Source organism: Mesocricetus auratus, unplaced genomic scaffold, assembly GCF_017639785.1.
Source record: "Mesocricetus auratus isolate SY011 unplaced genomic scaffold, BCM_Maur_2.0 Super-Scaffold_100022, whole genome shotgun sequence".
Classification (NCBI taxonomy): domain Eukaryota; kingdom Metazoa; phylum Chordata; class Mammalia; order Rodentia; family Cricetidae; genus Mesocricetus; species Mesocricetus auratus.
The window spans coordinates 15,038,385-15,062,656 of record NW_024429203.1 but is presented as its reverse complement, the minus strand read 5'-3'; the positions used below and the strand labels follow the sequence as shown (position 1 = coordinate 15,062,656).

At 42.7% G+C, this 24,272-nt stretch overlaps 1 protein-coding gene across 4 annotated transcripts in view; it reads right to left on the bottom strand.

Moving 5' to 3' along the window:
- Window positions 1-24,272, bottom strand: part of Cdon (cell adhesion associated, oncogene regulated) — an 89,892-nt gene that overhangs the window by 50,493 nt on the left and 15,127 nt on the right. For all 4 annotated transcript variants that reach the window (XR_002381372.2, XM_040729768.1, XM_005085842.4 and 1 more), the window contains exons 2-7: window positions 8,210-8,342; window positions 7,559-7,831; window positions 5,927-6,073; window positions 4,981-5,124; window positions 3,738-4,025; window positions 1,655-1,924 (exon numbers count right to left, since the gene is read on the bottom strand). Coding sequence is in view for 3 of the 4 variants with exons in the window: in XM_040729768.1 (XP_040585702.1) it covers window positions 1,655-1,924; window positions 3,738-4,025; window positions 4,981-5,124; window positions 5,927-6,073; window positions 7,559-7,831; window positions 8,210-8,282 (1,195 nt within the window). In the remaining variant the exon portion in view is untranslated. The remainder of the gene's footprint in view (window positions 1-1,654; window positions 1,925-3,737; window positions 4,026-4,980; window positions 5,125-5,926; window positions 6,074-7,558; window positions 7,832-8,209; window positions 8,343-24,272) is intronic.

The window sequence follows — 24,272 nt, the reverse complement described above, 5'->3', positions numbered from 1 at the left end:
TAAATTTTTAAATGGGCGAAAGATGGCCAACATGTAAAGAAATAAATCTAAATGTCTTACACGCATATGAAAAGACATCTAATTCCACCTAGAATAAAAGAAGTACAGACTAAAACATATATATGGTTTGAGAGATGGCCTAGTTGGTAAAGTGCTTGCAGCATAAGTGGGATCCCAAGCACCCACATAAAAGCTGGGTATGGAAGTATGTATTTAGTGTCTGCAAGCCCAGTGTAGGAAATGGGCACAGAGGCAGATCCCAAAGGTCAATGGCCAGCTGACTTGGCGCAATCAATGAGTTTCAGGTTCAAAACATAAAAGAATGCAAGAAGACACCAAACTTCAATCTGTGGGCCCCATTAGCACACACATGCATGAATGTGCGCACACACATGCATGAATGTACGCGCGCACACACACACACACACACACACACACACACACACTGACCTTACTAGTATGTCCTGGTGAGAATATGAGGAAACAGAAAATCTAAATGCTCATGAATATAAACTCGTGATAATTATGAAAAGAAATTTGATAATATCTACTAAAATTTCCAATACATATATAGCTTTATAAGTTCACTTCTAGGAATTTCTTTTAGAAGTACTAGCACACATGCAGAATAATCAAAACTTTCCTCACATCTCAAACAGCTATCAACAAGATGCTAGTCAAATTATTTCAACTATAAAATGAAACAGTAAGCAGCCATTTTTCTTAAAGAATAAAAACACACTTTGGCATACCATATGAGAAGAAATTCAAACTACAGGCTATGTAAAAGTTTTAAAGGAAAGAATTTTGCCACTATTTATGCTTTTAAAAGACAATACATACATATGCATGCACACACCTGTGGTGTATAACTGCTTGCATATGCACATAGAAGGTTATTCAAGAAACTAATAAAACCAGCTAGTTCTAAACAAAAGACTTGACTGACCAACCATTAGATGCTGGTAGGAATGGGAGGGGGAGAGCAAGCCAAACTGTGAAGCAACTATTGAAAAGTAATGCTTTGCAACAGTTTATTATTTAGGGCCTATGGGAATTCAGGAAATCACATATGCTATTCCACTTGAGCTAAATTTCCATCCTAGAAACAACTTTTATTTTTGTGGGGTTTTTTGTTTTGTTTTGTTTTTTCAAGACAGGGTTCCTCTGTGTAGCCCTGGCTGTCCCGGAACTCACTCTGTAGACCAGGCTGGCCTTGAACTTGCCTGTCTCTGCCGCCCTAGTGCTGGGGGTGTTTTGCCTGCATGTATGTCTGCATACCACTTGTGTGCCTGGAACCCAGAAAAGGGCACGGGACCCGCTAAGGCTGGAGTAACAAATGGTTATGAGCTGTCATAACCATTTGTAAATGAGAACTGAGTTCTGAGGGTTTAGTGCTGATAGCTGAACCTAGGTCCTCTACAAGAGCAGCCAGTGCTGTTAACCACTAAGTCATCTCTCTATTCCAAACAATTTTTTAAATGAGCTTCATTTAATAAGGTGGCTTCATCATGGAAATGCCAGTCTGTCACTACGAAGACCATAGAAAACAAACACAGTTCATACATGTGATTATTTTCTTTCAATAAACATGACTTCATTTCTAATTACTATGAAGTAAAGTTTCTTGTGATTACATAACCTAAAAGCATACCTTGTTCAATTTGAAGTCTTCCTGTCGATTGCATAAGTCCAATCCCATTGTCTGCTACACACTGATATAGCCCTGAGTCCTCCATGGTAACCCCAGTGATCTTCAGTCCATTCCCTTCAGTTAGATGCCGTGAGGAGGGGTGAATAGGCTGGGCGTTATGAAACCAGGTGCGGTTGGGGGCTGGGTTCCCATGAACATCACAGGTAAAATGTACGGTGGCCCCCAGAGACACCTTCTGATCTTGCAGCCCTTTAGAAATTGAAGCACGCTCTGAAAATAAAGCAGGCACACTTAACTATCACACAAGTCACGAAGAATCCATATCTCTAGGACTGCGTAGTGAAATCTCTGTGTTCTGTACTTCCATCTGTGTGGTCAGCAACAAACACTGAGAAATCTACTTCTGCTTTCACAAGCAGAAACAAATATACAGCTACTAAGTTAGAAGCTTTTTTTATATTGACCCACCCATTTTATACCCCAACACCTATGAACACATACACACACACACACACTTCTACCCTGTTCTTCTCTTAAGTAGTAGCTTCTCTGGATTGTACACTAAACAGGAGACAAGAAAAAAAAAGGTTTTATTCAAAATGAGAATCTTAACTGCATCAAATATTCCGCTTGTTTTGAATTCTGTTTGTGGACCTGTTGCGGACACCACTGGAGAACAGCAGCTATGGCTCTGGGTCAGCCTCTGGCTATGGGGACCCAGCAAAGGCCAGAAAGAGATGGGGAACATCAACAACATAACTGGTGCCTCAGGGACCTCACCAAACATGACCAGTTTGTGTCACATCATCTAGGACGTGTGGCATCCTATCAGCTGCACGGACATGACGTTGCCCAAGGTCCCCAAGCCAAGGCTTTCAAGTTCATTCAGAAGATGGTAGGGATGCATGTCCACAAAAAGAGGAAGCACCAGGCAAGGACTGAACCCACCCTGCCTAAATACATGAATAAGTCAATTCTGTTTAGGGTCAATTCTACTTAGAGGCTATGTGTATAACAGGCAAAATACTCCAGTTTCCACAAAGCTTTGTTTTGAGGCAGTGTTCCTCCATGTCCTGGCCCTTGCTATGGAGGCTTGGCTGGTTTCACAGAGCTCTGACTGTCGCTGGCTCCAGTGCTGAAATTAAAGGCATGTACCAGGACTCCAGGCTTAAGAAGTCACATCCTACTCTTGAAGTACAGCATTTACCAACACGTTCAGAGTCTGCCTAAAATAAGTGGTTGCATATATTAATCCAGTTCTGATTGTCACTGGGTTTGGGGCTCTGTGTGTGTGTGTGTGGGGGGGGGGGTGTTTGTTTGATGTTTGTTGGTGATCAAACCCAGAGCCATGCATATGTTAGGCTACTCTAACACTGAACTGTATACACATCCAGTCCCATCACGGATTTTTAAAGCTCATTCACCATACTTAATGTTAATCCCAGTATCACTAACCTACATCAGGCTATGAGCATAAATCAAATGTAAAAAAAAAAATTTACAGCCAGGCGTTGGTGGCGCACGCCTTTAATCCCAGCACTCGGGAGGCAGAGGCAGGCGGATCTCTGTGAGTTCGAGACCAGCCTAGACTACCAAGCGAATTCCAGGACAGCCTCCAAAGCCACAGAGAAACCCTGTCTCGAAAAACCAAAAAAAAATTTTACAAAGATCATATTTAATGAAATCATTTCCTATTCATTTTTCTAGTTTTCACAAAAATATGATTTGATGCAGGCAAACATTTTTACAATGCTACAGAATTATCTACAGATGGATTTTATCAGCCAAACATAACAAAAAAGTAAAAAGTAAACAGCTAGATTTCTCTGTGAGGTGATATCTCTAGTCAGTTCCATCTCAGTTACTGCTAAAGGACCACATGCATATGCGCATGCTGCATGCATGCACGCACACACACACACACACACACACACACTCATTCACCAAGCTTTCCCCTCTGTTCTGGCTACCAGTGTGGATATTTCTCATTTTTAGCTCACAAATATCTTCCAAACATCAATTAGGCCAGGAAAATGACCCGATTTGAAATGAAGTCTCTATTATTGAATAAGTAAGACCTTACCCAGAACATTGACCATGTAAGTGACGTGTTTTACATCTCCGGACCTGTTGCCCACCACACAGGAATAGTTCCCAGAGTCCGCTGAGTCAATGCTCGCCGTGGCAAGATGCGAGTGCACCCTTCTCCAGTTGCTTCCCGACACAGCATCCTGCCCATCTTTCAGCCAGTACACTTGTGAGGCGGGGACCCCACTCACCACACACTCCAAGGTAACAGGGCTGTGAGGAAGGACAGCTAATGCCTGAGAAAGAGCAGGGTGGAGAATGTGAAAACCATCTGAAGAAGGGCCTGGAAAAGGAAGAACACAAAACAGTATTAGAAATGACTATTAGAAATCCACCCTCTCCCTTAGCCAACCTATGAACACCCCAAGGAGCTTCTCCCACTTCTCCCCCATGCGGCAAGGCCCTATGCATAGCAAAATAATTTTTCTCTGAGAGTCCAAATAAAAATATTTTGTGGTTTTTTTTTTGGAGATTTTTTCCTGAATTAGCATTTTGGAGATGTTGAATTTTTGAGCCTAAAGCCACACTTTACTATGGTCTATCTCAGCTTAACAGCCATAATCCAAAATCAGTCATGATTCGTATCCTATCTGATAGAAAGCACATTATCTCTCCATCACACACTCCACAGTCAACCAATCACTGCTATCACTGTTATGAGGTTGATATGTTAACAATAGGTACATGGGTGTTAGAGAGATGGCTCAGCAGTTAAGAGCACTTGCTACTTTTGCAGAGGACCAGGTTCAGTTCTCAGCACCCACATGGTGGCTCATAACCAGCCATAAATCCAGTGCCAGGGGATCTGATATACTCCTTGTGCACCGGGCACAAACTCTCATATACATAAAGTAAATAGATCTTTAAAAACAGGTGCAGTACTAAGTCTATAACACACTGATGCACAGAGAGGTGACTCGGTGGTTAAAGGCGCTGGCAGCTTTTCTAGAGGCCTCGGGTTCTATTCCTAGCACTTCCACTAAGGCTTCACCATCTGTAACTCTATTTCCAGAGGATAATGATGCCCTCTTTTGGCCTCCATGGACACTGGGTGTGCACATGGTACACAGATATACATGCAGGCAAATATCCATACACATGTAATAATAATAATAAAAAATGTAAAATAAAGCCAGAATTGAAAAACATACTGAACTCTCTCCTTCACCAAGGCTTCCTGAGCCATACTTGCAAGGACTCTTTCTTCCCTAGCCAACATCATTCTCCCAGATACTTACGACTCACAAGGAGCTTTCGGCCAGTGGGTTCAACTTTCAATTCATTGGTGACAGGATTATAAGCAGCGCATTTGTATGACCCCTTATCCTTCGAGGATACATTCAGAATCTGAAGATTTCCTGAGGGAAGGATTATGTAATTCCCTGGGGAAGGCAGAATGATGCAGTCAGGGGCTGGGGATGCAGTTCAGCTGGTAGAATCCTATTTGCCTACCACAAACCCCTGGGTACAAGCCCAGCATCCACCACATAAAACCAGGCATAGTGACACATGTCTATAATTTGAGGGAGGCAGAGGAGGAGGACCAGAAGGCCAAAGCCATCCTCACCTACAGAGTTCCAGGTTCTTCAGACCCTCCCACACACACAGCTGGAACTAGCACAGACCATTGAAGTTTACACATAAGACCAGCAGCAAACGTGCAACCAAAGAGCTTTATTACACAATCGAGAGGAAAGCCAGGCCCGAGAGTGGTCACACAGCAAAACCTTCAGCAGATGGCCAGAGTCTGAAGCACAGGATACATCTCCTCCTATAACCACCATGGTGTCCAGTCACCGGCTACTCACCATATTCCTCGATAAACACACAGGGACGGAGCAGGTATTCTTTGCCAACCACGGCCTGACACACATGGCATGGCAATGCAGAGAGCAAAGTCCCTGCGTTAATGCACTTAACATTCCAACAGGGAGCGTGAGGTGGCAGGCAGAGGGGTGCCGAACACACAAAATCTACACAGCACACACCAGGCGTGAAGGGGGACGACAGTGACAGACCAGCTTACTTGGACACATTCACGTGGGCCATCTCCTCTAAGAAGTGGTATGTAAATGTGGCCCTAAGTGGCTGAGGAGCAAGTCCTTGGGGTCAGTTGTCTAACGTAACCACCTGCCTCAGCTTCCTCCACGTGCTCTCTGAGAGCACGGCCCGAGCAGAACTCACCTGTGGAATACTTCAGCCACTTTCCCCGGATCTTATAGCGCACCTCAGCCTTGGGGTTGCTCTCTGGTACCCTACAGCCAATGAAACCCGTGTTTTTCTCTTCTGCAGTAATAACATGCATTGTTGACGAATCAAAATCACCAAGAGCTGAAATAAACACGTGAACTAATGAAATGAATGCAAAACAATTTAAAGGAAATGTAATGGCTAGAAACATATAGAATGGTCTTTAGTGGCAGCTGATCCCAGTCTCAAGGCTAGCAGGTGTTTTGTTTTGTTTTGGGTTTTGGCTTTTTTGAGACAGGGTTTCTGTTTAGTTCTGTCCTGGAACTGCTTTGTAGACCAGGCTGGACTCAAATGCAGAGATCCACATGCCTCTGCCTCCCAAGTCCTGGGACTAAAAGAATGTACCACCACACCTAGCCAAGTTTGCTTTTTGCCAGGTCTCATTATATAACATTATGCAGCTCAGGCTAGCTTTGAACTTGTGATCCTCCCGCCTCAGTCTTCCAACTGCTGGGGCTACTGGTGTGAGCCACCACAGCCAGCAGTGAGAGTTTTTCATCTGAGAAAGGCTCTGGGGCAGAGGTGAGGGGTTGAGCTAAGTCAGGGCACACAGGTCTTCACAGTTACTGCCTTCAGGGAAACGTAAAGGAAACTGTTCCAAAACACCAAAGAGAGCTGCAAAGCATAGTCACCCCCATTCTGTCAAGACAAATTCTTCCCCACCCAGAAGGGTCTTCACCAAAACTCACTTTCTCTGCAATAACACGGCTTCTGGGAATGAACCCAGGTCATAACACCGAGCCTGGATGCACCAGCTTAGTACTGATTCCTCTCCCTTTAGGCAGTTCACTGTGGACGGAGCAGGCCCTGTATTATCCCCACCACCCAAGGAAGCCAGCTGCCTGCCTCCAGGAAACCAACCCTCCAGTGTGTGTCTTGGAGCTGTGCATGGGTCACAGCTCTACAAAAACATTTACTCTTCTCAGTTATGACAAACTCTCTACTCCGGGGGAATCCAGATTTGTTCTGTAAATAGGGGTGCCCTCACAAAGCCGTTTTCCATTACTGGGAACCATCGACATTTGAAAGGCAGATGGCTCAAACTTACTAAGGAAAACCACGCATTCCAGATTTTCCATAAGTTCAATTCTTCACATTCCTTTCTTTACAGTCAGTTTTTTTTTCCCTGCTTCTTTAGCCTGGTTTCAATTACATAAATTAAAATCCCCTGGCAATCAAGGGAAATGAAACAATTAGATGTGAAAGAAAGATAAGGGACTGAATGAACTAAATGAGTATCATTTTTTTGTCTGTACTGATATTAAGGAATTTAAAAGATTCACAAGGATGTTGTCCAGAATTCACACTAGAAAACTGTCCTGGGCTAATTTGACAAAAATATTCCACAATACTGATAGAGATTAAGCTACGAGGCTGGGCTACCGAGGTGCCAGTATCTTTCCCCAGCTATCTGAAGTCAAGACAGGGTTAGGATAAGTACTCTCAGACCCCTACATGTATCATATCAGTGCCCAATTTTTTCCCACTATAAAAATTGCAGGAACAAATAGAAAACACATAGATTTCAAGGAAAACAACAGGTAGCAAGATTCAAATTAAACTCACCTGCAGTGGACACTGTTGCAGGGCCACTCACAATGGCACCAATGCTGTTGTTGGCAACACACTGGTAGTAACCAGAAAGGGAAGGGTTAAGAGACAGAATGGTCAAAGTCCCCTGATGAATCTTAATCTGTTCCATGTTGCTGTCCAATCGTTTCCCATTATGCAACCAGGAGATGCGGGCAGTAACAGGTTTAGCAGAACAATGTAGGTCCACAGGTCTACCAAGCTTCTGGACAGCAGAGAGTGGCTCAGAAATAAAATAAGGCACCAAGTCTGCAAGGGAACATTCCAGTGTGCAAAGAAAGGAGGAGGAAGGGGGAGAAAGAGTGTGCATTAGGTACATTTCATCTGAATCTATAACTGAGGCAGTCTCTTATCTCTATATGTAGTAGCTCTTAATACTTATAAAAAATTCATAAGCCCATCTTGGTCTCAAACTCAGAGATCCTCCTGCCTCTGCCTCTGCCTCCCAAGTACTGGGATTAAAGGCGTGCCACCATGCCAGGTCCCCATGGTATTTTTAATAGGTAATAAATGCTATGCAATGAATTACACATTGGTATACATGTATATCAACCTTTACATAAGTTTAAAGCAAAAAGGTTAAGATGAGGAAAGACTTCAGCCCAAACCCCACCATTCTCCTCTTACCTGAACTCACAGAAGAACACAGAATCCCAAGAACATACAGCAGTGTCCATAAGGGTCCGAGGTCTGGATGCATAGCGCCCAATTGCAGGAGTAGGCAGGGAAGACTTCCAGAGAAAGCCCTGGCCTCAGCTCACTAGGAAACATTTAAAAAGAAAGACAATCTAAACCATAAGGACCACTAACATCTTTAAACCAAACACCTCATCTTAGACTCTTCATGAGCCACGTCATCCTCACACAGATCTAGACACTAAGCTAGGGTTAAGTGATCTGTTCCTTCTTGCAAGGGGCTGGGGTGCTTTTTACTAGGAACTGCTCAGAGCTGATAGAGAACACACTGGGGTGGGTCAAGAATGGGAGAGGAAGAGCCAGCAGGAGACACGGAACCCTTGGGAGACAGAGGAGAGAGAGCATGATGGTGACAAACATGAGTTGTGAACTGTGACGATGAAGTGTAAGTGGGTTCAGGACACACCTAAGGCAGAAGGAAAGAAAACAGAGGCACGGAGAAGCGTGGGTGGGATGCAGAGACGTGTCAAGGATAACTCTTTTGGGTCTTGGTGTAAGAGGGCAAAGAATGCCTGTTTACTAAAGGAGAAAAATCCAGAGAGGGGGGATACAAAGTGAAGAAGGGAAGAGCCAGCAGCAGTTCTGGGTGCCTGGGGGACACTTAAGATGTCTACTGGACATCCAGCTGCTATCATGAGGTCCAACGTTGCTTAAATGGGTTTGGAGTCACAGGGAGAGGTCAGAGCTGGGAATGTAGACTTCAGATGTAAGAAAGTCAGGCGCCATCTCAGGCTTTCCTATGGAAAATAGGCTTAGAGAACAAGACATGCCCGGCAAAGAGCTTTAGAGATTGGACAAAGAAGGAATGGGATTGTGAAGAAAGAGGCAACGAAGGGATGAGATCCAGGAGAAAGCTCTCTCTAGTCGCCAGCTCTCTCAAACCAGGTGAGAAGCAGAGCAAGCTCAGCTGCTATGCAAAAGCTGCAATGCGGACGGCTGGCGATGTTGACAGGAGTGTTTCAGCAGAGAGAGGCTAGCTTAACGGGAACCGTGGAGAGCAGGAAGCAGGAAGACTTCCCAAATTTCCCATCCCATGCATCAGAAAAATGGGAAGAAAATGGCAGCAGGCAGATGAACAGCTCTGACAGATGCCACCCAAGAGACAGTACAGTATACTTGGAAAACTTTTAAGAAACCCATAAAACCCAGGACTGGCAAGGACATGGAGACAAACCACCATGTATATGATGGGTGAAGGTAGAACCAATGAGTTCTTTTTTGAGACTATATATATATGTATGTATGTGTATCTCAAAATCATTTATTCGTGCAACAAATATTTTTAAATATTTATTATATAGCAGATACCATCCTAAGGGCTAACACAGGGCAGTATTCATTACAAAAATAAAAATAAATAATAGAGACATATGTTTAAACCTTGCATTCTAATGGGAGAGTTGGACAATGAGCAAAATAAGTAAGTCTAGGAATGTCTGTACATCCTTCAGATGTGGCTAAGTCCCCCCTAATCCCTAGACATCTTTCTACTTTGTTCTCACTTTTCCATGTAACGTGGTGTATCCTTCTTAAAAGCAAGCATACTCAATGTTGTAAAAGTCTACTTTCTAGAAACATTCTATAATGTCCCTTAAAACGAAAGGACTACTTTAATATAATGAAATTCCCATAGGTGCAATCATAGTTAATAAAAAGTGACATCTGAACTTAGTACAGTCTAGCTACACCATTTGTTCCTTCATTTATTCAGTCATGTATCTAACCTTGCTAGGCGTTATGCTGGGCCGTACTCAGTAACCACTACAGATCCTGCCCTGCATTCCTGCTTGGCCAGGGCTGGAAAGACTCTACGACTATGAACACAACAAAACTGGATGGCAGGCTATATTAACAATACATTAGGAATGTAACTGGGCAGTAATATAAAACAAAGCACTGAGTCTTTGTGAGCCTGTGTCTTGGGATGTGCTCACCTCTGTTTCTCCTACTGCAGAGTCTGGAAGCTTACAAACTTAAGCTGATCTAGATCATGACGGCAGGTCACAGACAACCTCTCCATTCTTTTCCCTGGTGACCCCTTTAAGAAGAGGGAGATGTACTCGCACACTCACTGGCAGAAGAGGTCAGCTGTGTGTAAACCTTTGGATTTATTTGACTTCTAGTTTAAGGCTAAGCACAGACAAAGCAGCAGTGTGAAGGCAAAGTAAACATTCATAAGACTTGCTAACAGGAGACACTTTCTGAGAAAATGTGCGCACAGAGGATTGCGTCTTCCTTTGCCAAATCTTTCTCCAACTTCTTATTAAAAGGCAGCAATACGGATTTTACAGTGAACTTTAACCCTCACTCCTGACCTAATTTACAACTCCTCTTTGAAGTTTCATAGCTCATTATTTCAACCTAAATACGACCACACAGAAACCTCCTTGATAAAACCTACTGGGCTGCTCTTTTACACTTTTAGACAGGGATTCACTGTGTACTCATGGCTAGCCTCTAACTATGTAGCCCAGGCTAGCCTCAAACTTGCAACAATCCTCCTGACTCTACCTCCTTGATGCTGGGATTCCAGCCATGGTCTCAGTTAATCTTGGAAGTTACAAAGAACCTAGGTCCGCAAGAGGATCTTACTAAGTATCGGTGGGCTCGACTTCTGTGCATGCATAGAGCAGCGTTGGAGAACTGTGTTGGTAATGTCTATGGGTCAGGTGACTTGTACTCAGAAGCAATGGGCTCTCACAATCTTGTCACCACAGATCACTGTGAGATGAGCACAGCGCAGAGGAGACCCATGAGCAACCCTGGAAATAAACCACTCAAGCCCGCATCACTTTCAAAAGTACCGCCGTTGTCAAAAACGTAATACCCTAATATTAGTGTGACTATTTGAGTTATTACTCTCCTTCCCCCTCCTCCTCCCCACCCCACACACAGACATGCTCAATTTTCCCTGCATTCCTCTGGGTGGTGAACAATTTTGCTTGACCAAGTTTATTCCAACGAATCAAGGCCCCTGCTATGTTACACACAGGTGGCCTTACCTTGTATGTCGCCTCTTTCACAGCAGACATTTACCTTTACTTTGTAGAAAACAGCTCTAACTGCTTCAGCAAAGTGGTCAAACTATCCTCCTCTCACCCTCTCTGCTGAAACAGTGACCAGCAGAATGAAGGTCCAGAGAAACAGCACTCCACCCTACACCACACACCTCTTGGATGCATGCATCCCTTGCCCAAGGTTTTCTGACCTCCAGTGTAGCATACACAGCATTCAGGGATTTCCCTGTACAACTTAAAACCAGAATACAGACTTAAATCGTATCAGATGGAATGGAATTAAAATCATACTGTTATTTTTTTAACTTCATCATTGATCTCATTTAACACTTTTCAAAAATATCCAATGTTAACATAACGCTGTGTTAAGTCTTTTTTCACAATGAATACATTAGTACTATAAAAGAAATTGTTAAGAGAAAGTATATATCACTATTCATTTAAAAAAACAACCATTCATCATAGAATATGTGGGATGTGCAGAAAATATATAGAGAAAATAAAGACGAACATTCTACCACCTAGTGATAACACATCAGAATCCTGATACATGCCCTCCCAACCCTCCTCATGGGTGTGTGTATGCATAACTAAGATCAGAATGTGCAATGATTTTAAATCCTTTTAATAATTTCTCATCTGGTAATCTATTTTCTTATTAAAACCTTTCATGAACATCATATGTAACATTTGCATATACCCTTTCTTAGGGTTTCATGCTGTGGAGAGACACCATGACCACAGCAACTCTTATAAAGGAAAACATTCCATTAGGAGCTGGCTTACTGGTTCAGATTAGTTCATTATCATTATGATGGGAAGCATGGCAGTGTGCAGGCAGACATGGTGATGAGAAAGGAGCCAAGAGTTTGACATCTGGATTGGAAGGCAGCAAGAAAACAGACACCGGGACTGGCTTGTGCTTCAGAAACCTCAAAGTCCACCTCCCGTGACACACTTCCTCCAACAAAGTCACAGATCGCGAGCCATTCAAATAATGTCACTCTATGAGCCTTTAGGGGCCATATTTATTCAAACTACCACATACTCTATTGAGTGGTTATACATAAATATATATGTGGATATAATATATATTTCATTGGGTACATGTGCACATACATCTCATGCCTATGAATGATTATCGTCCATATAATTAATTATGTGTTCTGGGGTTATATTCTTGGAAGTAGAATTCCTACATCAAGAACATGAACATTTTAAATATTTTTACATACATACCATCAAAGCATTTTCTACGGAAGCCACCATTCCCAACAACAACCATCAGCACAGGAAGGTGACTTTCCTCTCAGTTTAAGGTGCAAACCCATGCACTGTGTAAGACAAATATGAATATAAAATATAATTGCTCAGCTCATTAAAGTACATGACACCCCATGCACATTAATCACACTCTGTTCACCTTTGACCTACCAATGACAAAAATATCATGGGTATAAAAATCTGTTTCTTATCCTAAATCCATCAAAAAGGATAAGGAGTCACTGTAGTTACTGTGTGGTTTTAAATAACATGTATTTCTCTAAAAATAAACTTATATATGCAAAAATCTGCTGACATCCAAAATGATAAACTGCTTGCTGTTCAAGAATATATTCTCACTGGGCATGGTGGCTCACACCTTTAATCCCAGCACTAGGGAGGGAGAGGTAGGAGGATCTCAGTGAGTTCAAGGCCAGCCTGGTCTAAAAAGCAGGTTCCACGCCTGCTACACAGAGAAACTCTGTCTCCAAAACTAACAAAAAAAAAAAAAAGAATATATTCTCGGGCTGGAGAGATGGCTCAGAGGTTAAGAGCACTGACTGCTCTTTCAGATGGCCTGGGTTCAATCCCCAGCACCCACATGGCAGCTCACAACTGTCTATAACTTGCAGGGTTTCGGACACCCTCACACAGACATACATGCAGGCAAAACACCAATGAACATAAGATAAAAATAAAATTATATATGTAGATATATGTAGGTATATATTCTTCCTCCCATAGTGCTTTTTAGTCCATCCACCATATGTACATATACAATAGAAGTTCACACACACCTATTTTCCTAACTTAAGATAAAAATGAAATTACATACATAGAGAGGGGTGTGTGTGTGTGTGTGTGTGTGTGTGTGTGTGTGTGTGTGTGTGTGTGCGCGCGCACATGCTGGTAAGGCTTCTCTATCTCACTGGTCTCAGAGGGAACTGATAGACTGTGAGAAAGTTCTTCTTTCACTTTCATATGTTCAGATGAAATTCATTCCAATGTAATCACAGACACTGTGCTCCCAGGGAAGGCTCTGTTAGTATAGATGCTCCCACAGACAGCAGTGTACCAGAAAGAAAGGACAGCAGCTATAAGAAACAGGCCCATTTGTCTACAAATGAGGTCGACTCATTCCTCCACACTGAAGAAAACCCTAATGCCATCTGGCAAAGTTCTGCTCCCTGAATCTTGAGGGTCAAAGAAGAGCTGCTGTTTCCTAAGCAACCAAGAATGAAGCCTTCCCCTTCCCTGCACAGGTGATTTGTGTGAGTCATGCTTTCTTTCTCAGCCATTCTGGGCTCAGCAGAGGTTCTGCTGGCAGCAGGAGGCTGAAAGTAGGCCTCATCCTAGCTCGGAAAGGAAACACTTCCCTAACATTTGCTTAACTCATTGTTCAGGTTGTGAACTTACTGCTTTTATAACCCCTCTTCAACATGCTGCCAGAATAGTCCTCTGGGGAAAGCCCTTCCTGAGTCTTTAAGATTTCATTTCTTCGTTTTTGAAGCATCACTTTTGCTTTCCCAGGTCTGATCAAGGCTCTCTCTGAATTACCCCCTCTCTGGAACCCCCCATCTCCCCCAAGGCTGATGGAGGCTCCCTCTGAATTACCCCCTCGCCAGCCCTCCCTCCCTCCCTCTCTTCCCCTAATTATGAACAATAACTTGACCTTGGGGTCAGTATGGTTCTTCAAAATAGGAAAATTTTAAAGTTAGTTTGCATTTTAAAGGAATCTTACTTTTTTATGAAATGTGATCTTAACAAAAAGAGAGAATTGATTCCCATTTTCAATCAATTTCAAAATGTGTCATTTGGCAACTGTTGAGAAAAAAATACTTTTCTGCAGTAATTAAAATCTAGAATATGCTTAGAGAAAAAAAACTTGGTTAAGTGCTGTAAGATTAATCTAGTACAGTTATAATCGAGGAAGTCAAATGCAAGACATTTAAAAAACAAAAGCAAACAAAGAGCACATTTGGCTACCTGAATATTAATCACATACAACTTTGAGTCTCTTGTCAAGTCTTTCTTCATTCAAAATACCTGAATAATTTAGTGAAGAAGCTAACACTTCCTATGACTCCTTCTCTTGTAGCAGCATTCTTTTAATGGATTATTCAACACACAGATGCCTTTGGTGAGATGCTGTAAGAAGTACAAATATGAGGAAGGAGTAAGTACCGAGAGGAAGTAAATTTCAGCCCAACTGAAAAAAAGCATGAACACAACACCAGGATAAAAAGGTTGTACATGCAACAAGCAAAAGGTATTTAAAGGTTCAAAGCACAGGAGAGTATCTTTTTCATCCAGCAGATTCATGATGCACACTTACTGTATGCGAGGTACTAGGCTACTGAGGACAACATGGTGCCTGCCATGTGGGCTTCTTATGGTCAGACAAGTGTAGAAGCAATTACAATGCAGACTTCTGTAACAGTCACTATTCAGATAGCCACTTTCTGTCATGGATGGCTTCTTTCTATGCAATACAACTTTCTGAGGCTAAAGAAAAGCCCTTCAAACAATCGTGCCTTGGTTTTTAAACACCTTTAAAGATATAATCACCAGTTTATGATACATTTAGTCAGAGTGTCATGCTAAAAAGTTGAATTGCATGTTGATTAGATGGTCCCCTATAGTGAGATATCCACCCCGCCCGAACCTGTAGCGTTGGGTGTGGTCACAGGTGCGGACATGACTTAGGCCTAGGGTCTGGGCACAGGTGGCTCTCTCTTGCTTTCGGTCAAGGTGGGCAGCCTGGGCGGATTCTTGGAGTGGGAATGTGGTGGTCATCTACTTCTCAAGCAATGCCTTCTCACTTAACCTGTACTGAGTCCAGTGAATCTTGATTCCCACGCAATAGTCCCTAAAACAGCGGGGCTCTGGAGGTGGATGCCAAGCAGGAAGGCAGTGAGTTCTCCTAATCTATCTAGAGCCAAGAGTCAAAAGGCATTCATATTCCATCTTATTTTACTGCGGTCTTTTTCCAAAAAAAGAAAAAGAAAAAACCCTCCAAAGAATGTCATCTTAGCTCCGACTGTCTAGCAATTCCAGCCATTTACTTTCATAGCTCAACAGGTATTTCTCCTTGTTTGGTTTTGGTGTTGGTTTTTCGAGACAGGGTTTCTCTGTAGCTTTGGAGCCTGTCCTGAAACTTGCTCTGTAGACCAGGCTGGCCTCGAACTCACAGAGATCTGCCTGCCTCTTGAATGGAGCCCAACCTAACGTTTCCACCACAGTCAATGAAGATCCCTTTCATTAAGTGACTGGGTTTGTAGGAAACAAATGTTTTCAGGGAGCAAAGCGGTTAGTGTGGAAGAGATAGGTGAGCCATGGATCAACATGTACAGGTAACAGGAAAGGTGGAAGGCTTACTGCACCCAGACCTGGGGGCTAGGACTTCTGAGAGGAGGCAGGAGAACTGCTGCAAGTTCAAAGCCAACCTAGGCTACCATATAAATAGAGAGAGAGAGAGAGAGAGAGAGAGAGAGAGAGAGAGAGAGAGAGAGAGAGAGAGAGAGAGACTTCACAGAAAGAAAAGATACACTAAATGAAATCAGATTGATAAATTAGGGAATGCAGGGGAGAGAATGGTTAAGAGGGAGAAGGAATGGAAGAGACAGATTCTAGAAAGCATGGACAGTGTGTATACAAAATCTACACATGGAGCAAGGAGGTATATGGGCTTGAGCACGGAAGGCGGGGGGAGAGGGAAAGTTACACAGGTACATAAAACTATAGCATAAAGAAACAACATAAATCACTTTGAGGTGTTCAGCTTTTTATCCTGAGAGAAGGACTGTTTTCTGCAGGAGAGGGCATGCTCCGACCTGCACCTCTGAGAAGCGGTTCGCACTGCAATGTGGTGGAGAATGGCTGAAGACAAGTTAGGCGAAGCTCGGGCAAAAAGAGAAAGGAGCTCGCACTAGAGAAACTGCCAGAAATTTTAAAGATTTGAAAATCCATAAGACCTAAACATACTTAGATGATGCAAAAGGTAGAGCTGATAGGATGCAGGTCTGGTAAAGAATACAGCACTCAGACATCCCCGGAAGCCATTTGTCTATCCATTTCCTGTTTCCTGGCTGCTCGGATAGTAAAGAAGGAACTGAAGCGACTGTCTGCTTCTGACAAGGACGAGCGACTGTGTACATGGTCTGCGTTTTCTCAGACAGGAAATCTACAAGAAATAGCAGGGCCTTTGTGTTGCAGGGAACAGGGTGTGTGTACCTGTGGAGATGCCGAGTGGGATGGGATGTAAGTAAGAACGTAAAAAAGCTGATGGTCCAGCAAAGGGGGTTTGTGGAGGCCAACAGCAAACGGAGCTGCTGGCCCAATAGCGGAGGGTACCCAGGCTGAGTCCCAAAAAGGCACCCGGTTTGAAGAAGCAGGAACTCCCCATTCAAAACTCAGGATCCCAGCAAAGCTGCAGCTGGAAGAACTTAAAAGAGGGAGGGAAGCAGAACAGATTATCCAGGGATAAGACTGAACAGGCTTGATGAAAACATCAGTCCTGAAGTGTCACTAAATCAGTACCAACACCCCCAACCTCTAACGCACTTTTAAAAGGTGCCGTGAGCTAGGTAATCAAACTTGTCCCACATACCCAAGCTGTCATTCCTTCATAATTACTAAAGGCTTTGATGGGTGAGTCTCCTTGCTGTTCTGAGTGGACACGTGGTCTCCCCAAGTGAGAAAACAGATGGCATTCGTCTTTCAGTAACCTTACAGGAGAGACTGAAGGAGAGTGAGGCAAGAAGAAGCCACAAGAAATACATTATCTAATACTCTGCCATTCCGGCTTACAAACTAAAGCGTCCCTCAAAACAGCCGTGTGCAACTGACAATGATGTACTTTATTCTCTGACCTGCTGCAGAGCCTGGAGGTGAGACGAGGAATCTGTCAACCTCACAGCGGAGTTGCAAGCTACTGAACCCCCAAGTCCTGTCCCTCTCAGGGTGGAACGCAGACAGTGGCATTTGTGCACACTTATTAATGACCTTGCCACCATCCAGGTCCTTCCTCCTTAAAAGCTGGCACCCACAGATTTTTCAGCCCTTCCCCCACCTCCCCCATGCTTCAGTTGAGCCAGCCAAACATACAAACGACCCTGCTGCCTGCAAGTGTTTCCTTTCCCTGAGGACCAGCAGGAGTGCAGGGAGAAAATGGAAGTGACACGGGAGTTGTGGCACCAAAAAGGCCAAGTAAGCAAAGAAATAATCAACTCCACATGAGCCACTCCAGCACTGACACAATGGAAAGGGCCTAGGACTAACCCCGGGAAAGGTCACAGGAGTCAAGGGTCACAATAAAAGAGGGGAAAAAAGGCAACAGCCAGGGGCTGCCAGCTGCAACAGGCATCAGTGTGGCCCCAATTAGGCAGCACCAGGAGCTCTGAGTGCAGGGCTAGGCTCTATTCACAATATTTGGGTGTTTTTTTAAAAAAAGACACTTCAAGAGTTCCTTCCCACTCTTCCCAGCAGATGACTTCTTCCTGCTTTTGAACAAAGGAAAGCAAGACTCCTGGAGACCAGAAAATTCTGGCAGCCACCATGTTATGGATACTTAGGAGCATAGCTGCATACAAATGGTGAAATGCTAAAAAGCAGCTTGGGAAGGAGCACCAAAAAGATAAAAATACATCAAATTTCAAAGAATTACTGTGCAATACTATGGAGTCAGCACTTGCCACAGATGCGATGCTCAGTGGATTTGGGATTATTGTCAGCATTGGCTTTGTGGGGAATAGCAGAATTATGGTAACCGCAAAACAAATGCTCAAAGAGAAGTTTTTTGGTTTTTTTAAGTTTACTAAGAACTAGCTAAAGTAGAACAGACTGGTGTTGTAATGGTGCCATGAGACACTTGGCTAGCCTTCCTTGGTAGGGGAAGAGAAGAAGGAACGTGGAAAGAGTTGAGAAAGAAATGCTTAGGTAATATTATTAATACTGCTGTTTAAAAGCCCAAGCTTCGCTTAGACCAAATGATGCTCTGAGCCAAGAATTTCACTAGGCAGTTACAAAAGACAACCCTCACAGGGTTTAGATTTCATTTTAATAACTTGGGGGAGGGGCTTAGAGAGAAATTAATTTCTATTAAGTACATACTATTATATACAGCCGAGCACTGATGAAACAGCAAATGGGGAGATCAGAATTCTAAGAAAAGTACCTTTGCTGCATGAAAAACTTGGATCAGCGCCCATAGATGATGGATCTTTTATGGTGACTTTTACATGTCTCTACCTGTTATAAGTTTTCTATAATCTAGAACATATTGATCTTAGTTTCGGGTTATCTGTTTACCTTTAGACTCAACTACACAAAAGACTTGAAGAACCCTAGATTTCTTTGCTCCATTTAGTGATGAGAATTAGATCAGACACAGCTTCATCAAACCTGCCATTCTGCCATGGATGAGCAGCTGTGCACTGATAATAGGGCTCTCCAGGCTCATTCAAAAGTTGACATACAAGTCAATCACAGATTGCCACCTAGTCAGCACATAACAGACCAACGTGACTGATAGGTCTAAACATAAAGCACACAGTGGTCCAACCCAAGAAAACCTGCCCTTCAGAAAACTTTTACACAATAACGGGCAGTTAAAACAAAGCAATGATCAGCCTATAATGCAGTTAGGAACAAGAAAATAGGAAAACAGGTCAATTAAGCTCATGGTATCTTTGTAAATATAGTACTTTAGACCAGGAAGCCCTGATCCAACCAGAAAAACTGAGAAGTCATCAATGACATAGGACCAGCCTGTCTACAAGAAATGAGGCATAATTTACTAGAACAACTCATTAGATTCAACCTAAACCAACCAGAGGCTACTGCATTATAACATTATACTGGGTGCTGATAAACAGGGTGACCAAAGAGAATAAGACTGGATACAGAGACAAAATATATGAGTGGGCACACAGACACATACAGATACAGGGGCCAGCACGGAAGGAAAATGTTCCAATGATGCTGCTACTTGTTGCAAAAGTTTTCTAAAAAGTCTCTATTGTTTTCAGCATCAATGCATAAATGAGATACAAAAATCATTCTCATTACTATATCTCTGTTTAACTCATGAAGTCTCAACTTCAATATCATGATCCAGTATTTTCATTAATGGATATTTCAAACACAACCAAGATTATAAAAAACGTTCAACATACTATAACTACTAACAGATAAACTGTAAGTTTCTTAGAATAGAGAGTAAATATAATTCTGAAATTATCGTCCACTACTGGTATTTCATAGTTGTCCTGGATCAGGCATGCCTTCCATCTGTAGGATATACTTTCACATGTCAGTATACATAAAAAGTCCTGTGGGTTCTGACTCTTCTTGCCATTCTTGACTTTCATGTATAACATGAAGAATTTTGTTTTGTAGTGAGGTCTTTTTTTTTAACTTACAAAGGTTTTTTGTTTGTTTATTTTAGAATAGCAAGAAAGCTGTAGATTTGATTGATAATATAACTTTTCCAATATCTTTGATGCAACCCATTATTTTAAGTACAGGTATGTGGAGTGAGTGACATGCCTTTAATCCCAGCACTAGGGAGGTGGAGACAGAAAGGGACATGGCTTGGCGCAGACAGGACTATAGAGTGGGAGGAGACAGTCTGAGTGGCAGTCTAGGCAGTCTGAGGAGCAGTGCAGTTGAGGAGCAGTGCAGTTGAGGAGCAGTGCATCTAACCTAAGCAGTCTGAGAACAGGCCCGCCCCTTTGGTCTGAGCATATATTTAAGCCACATCAAGTAGTCAAAGCACTGCAGAAATAAAGGATGGGTAAGGAGCGGGGCAATAAAGTAGACAGTAATAGAGACCCCGTTTCCTAAAATGCTACATCTCTCACATTAACACTCTACAATCAGTGGAATTTCAAACATTTTTAATGTTAAAAAAAAATCAAAGGGACAGAATTTAATTTGTAAATATTTTTTTTAAAAACTACTGGATAGTAATCTGATATATTTCCCTTTCCTTAACTATGTTCAGGTAGGGCCTGGCAAGATGGCTCAGAGGGGAAAGGCACCCGCCACCAATCCTAACAACTTGAGTTCAATCCCCAGGTCCCAGATCCCACACGGCAGGAGAGAACTGTCCCCCTGGCCTAGAGGTAGACATAAAGCACATGCATATTCTCATTTTCTGGGTGGATGGATGGATGATAGATATGTAGGTAGATAGATAAATAGATATGCAATAAATAAGTTTTAAACAAAGCAACAAAAGAATGTTCAGACATGGAACAGTAACATGCCATACTGGGTAAGGCAATTGCTACATAGCCAGGTCACCTGAGTTCAACTCCTGGAACCTGAGTAAAGGCGGAAGGAGACAGCCAACCATGCACATGCACACCATGCACATCCATATGCATGCAGCACATATAGACATAAATGATTTGCTTTTTTATTTACAGAGGGAATTTTCAGAGGGAACATTCCCTTAGTGCCGCATGAGTTCTCTCTGTGAGAAAAAATTCCACAACTTTCCAGCCTTAGAATTCTATAACAAGCATTTTATAACTGCTGTACTTAAATGAAAAGAGAGCACAGAAGTCTGCATGCACCTCTACATTACGGCTTGTCTCGTCTTTGCCAGATGCCAGACACTGCACCTACAAAACCTTAGCTCTAAAACTGAAGCACAATGCTTCCATGAACAAGGGATCCGTATATGTGTCTACTCATGAAACAAACCATAGTTCTTGTTTTGTTTTGTTTTGTTTTAAGTAGAGACATGAATTTCATGGTTTCATTGCAAGAACTTAAATGTTGGGATCCCCTTGTTCTGTAAAAGTGGTGCCTACCACTTCACAATCAAGCCATCAACGAGGCATTCACAGAATTCGGCAAACACTGTCAGAAATGTGTCGATAGTGAAAACAAAGCTCTTTTGGTGATGTGGGACTTCTCTTTAAAAAGGGAATTTCTGAATAAAGGATCATTACCCATTTTAAAACTACTCAGGTGGGAGAAAGCAAGCTGGATTTAATACATGCACACCATATACATGTATGTAAATATCACCTAGAACCACGTTAATATTTGCAATTAATACAACTAACACATGCTAATAAACGGTATCAAAACAAATGATAATTAGTTTTTAAACTGAGGGTCGGTCAGGAAGAAAAACACTCAGATCAAGCATCTCATCACACCACAAGCAACTCCTTTCTCTCTGCTGCCTTCATTGCCAACACAAGCAGCTCAGGGGCAAAGCCCAGATGGCAGGTGTGGGCGGTCCAGAACATCAGATATTGTTTTGTTTATCTGAATTACAATCTTTGCTCAAATGGCCTGGAGGTGCAAATAAAACATACTGCTAATTAAAATAACTAGCAGCAGTACTAATAAAACATCTGAAAAGCAACTATTTTATAGAGAGGGGCTTTTAGGAGCTTGCCTCCTAACCTCAGGACACAGAACAACCAGCAAGCCATTAAAACTAGACGAGCTGTCCCAGTTTATGCTGGAGGAGGATAAAAAGCAACGTAAACCTGGAGCCAGGCAGAATCAAACTTGACCCTGAGATATCATTCATTCTTGAACGCATCTCATTTGTGGACAAACACCTACGAACCAGCAAAGACGTCACATCCTAACATCAACAACTGTGTTGGTGACCTGCTGAATTTACACAACAGTATACATCCCAGGCTTTGGGATGTTGACAGTCAAATTTAAAAAGGAAATGCCTGGATGTTGAGAGCGTGGCTGTCTTAGGACAGCCACCTAATATGAACATGGTCATGGGTTCAGTCCTCAGCAATTCAGAAAGTGATGATAGTAAGGGGAAAAAGGAGAAATGTTTAAAACGCCTGTGTCCTATGTATGAATGTCAAAATCTGCCAGGCAGGAACATTAGTTTAGTCGTCGTTTCTTGTTTTTGTTTTTAACTAAGAACTGTTATCTATTATGATAACAGTTGTTTCATTCAAAGGAGACAAAAAGGAGGTGGGACGTAATTTGGCAAAGAACGCAGCTTCGGAAGCAATCATTTTATGTCTTGGCTATTTGTTTTGTTTCTGATTTTGCTCCAGGTTAGTATAAAATTATCACTAAAAACCAAGCTGGTATGAAGACTAACGTTAAGAAGCAACTAAAAACTTGGGTTTTCACCATCTTAAATCGGTATACCTTTTTTTGTTGTTGTTTTGGGATTTTTAGGGTTTTTTTAAATCTATTTATTATGTACACAGTGTTTGTCTACATGTATGCCTGCAGGCCAGATAGGGCACCAGATCCCATTACAGATGGTTGTAAGCCACCATGTGGTTGCTGGGAATTGAACTCAGGACCTCTGGAAGAACAGGCAGTGCTCTTAACCCCTGAGCCATCTCTCCAGCTCCAAATCGGTATACTTTTAACAGCTAGCTACCACTCTGTATGAAATGGGTTGCCCTGCTTCCCTCTAAATTCTCAGACCTTCACCACATGTCAGCACCACTTTCCTCGATAGAGCAGGTCTCTGCCATTCACAAAGAACCAGCCACACCAGAAGCCCCTCCTGTACCTTCATTATTACCTTTCCCAGTGAATCGGCCAAACATCACACCCCCAGGGAGGTACCATGCCCAACCCAACATTCAACTCAAGCAAGGCCCTGCTACCCTCTTAATTTCCCGACACACTGCTCTAAGATTTGGGGTTTTGAAACTTACTTTCCTCAACAATGGCCCTGACTTCCATTTTAATCTGATTTCCCATGTGTAAAAACTGTAGCTGACAGCCTGTTGATGGTGCATGCCTTTAATCCCAGCACTGGGGAGCAAAAAGTAGGCAGATTTCTGTGGGTTCAAGACCAGCATGGTCTACAGAGTAAGTTCTAGGACAGCCAGTGCTACGCAGAGAAACCCTGTCTCCAGGAGGAAAAAAATGTAGCTGAACAGAGGTCAGAAGGGGAATGTGCAGGCCTCCATTCACCTGCCCTGCTCTACTTTGAGGAAAATGAAGAATTACGCTGGATTATTTTCAGGTCACAAATGAGGCTGAGGATGAGCATATGTGAGAAATCCTTATCCACTCACCTGTACATGAACCTGTTCTAAACAACAAAGAGCTTTTAAAACCATTTTATATTAGTCCCAGATTAACCACTTGGTCAGCTCCGTGCTAGAGCAGTTCCCGTGTGTTTTGCTCACCACTGTGAGTTCAACACGGGGAAGCATTTGTGCTCTCTGCCCAGACTGACCACTCAGTTCTGTCTTCTCGTGAGGAGCCATATTTTCTTCTTATTCTTACGCCAGCGTTCACTTATCCACTTTATATCAGTCTTTAAAAAGTCATAGCCAACTTTTTCACTACACATGATTTAAGACATGTGTCAAGAGGGTTGGTTAGGGAAGCATGTGACAGGGAACTAAATAAAGTCCAGAGACCAGAGTGAAAACAGATTGAAGAGGACCTGTCATCACAGGGCACGTTAAGGCTGAGGAGGAGACTCAACACCTGAATCTACAAAACAGCCACCAGGAGGCTAAGGGACAGCAGTGGATAAACGGACACCTCAGCATTAGGGAGGCCCCATACAGCCCACATACACAGTGCACGTGTGATTATCTTTATGTAGATATTTAAGACAGGGATTGTCAATACGGGCTAAATAGCAGGATTTGATCACACATGATGGCCAGGTTTCCTATAACATATGAACTGCAGTCAAGGTTACAAAGCAGCAAGACATGGTAAGTCAAAGA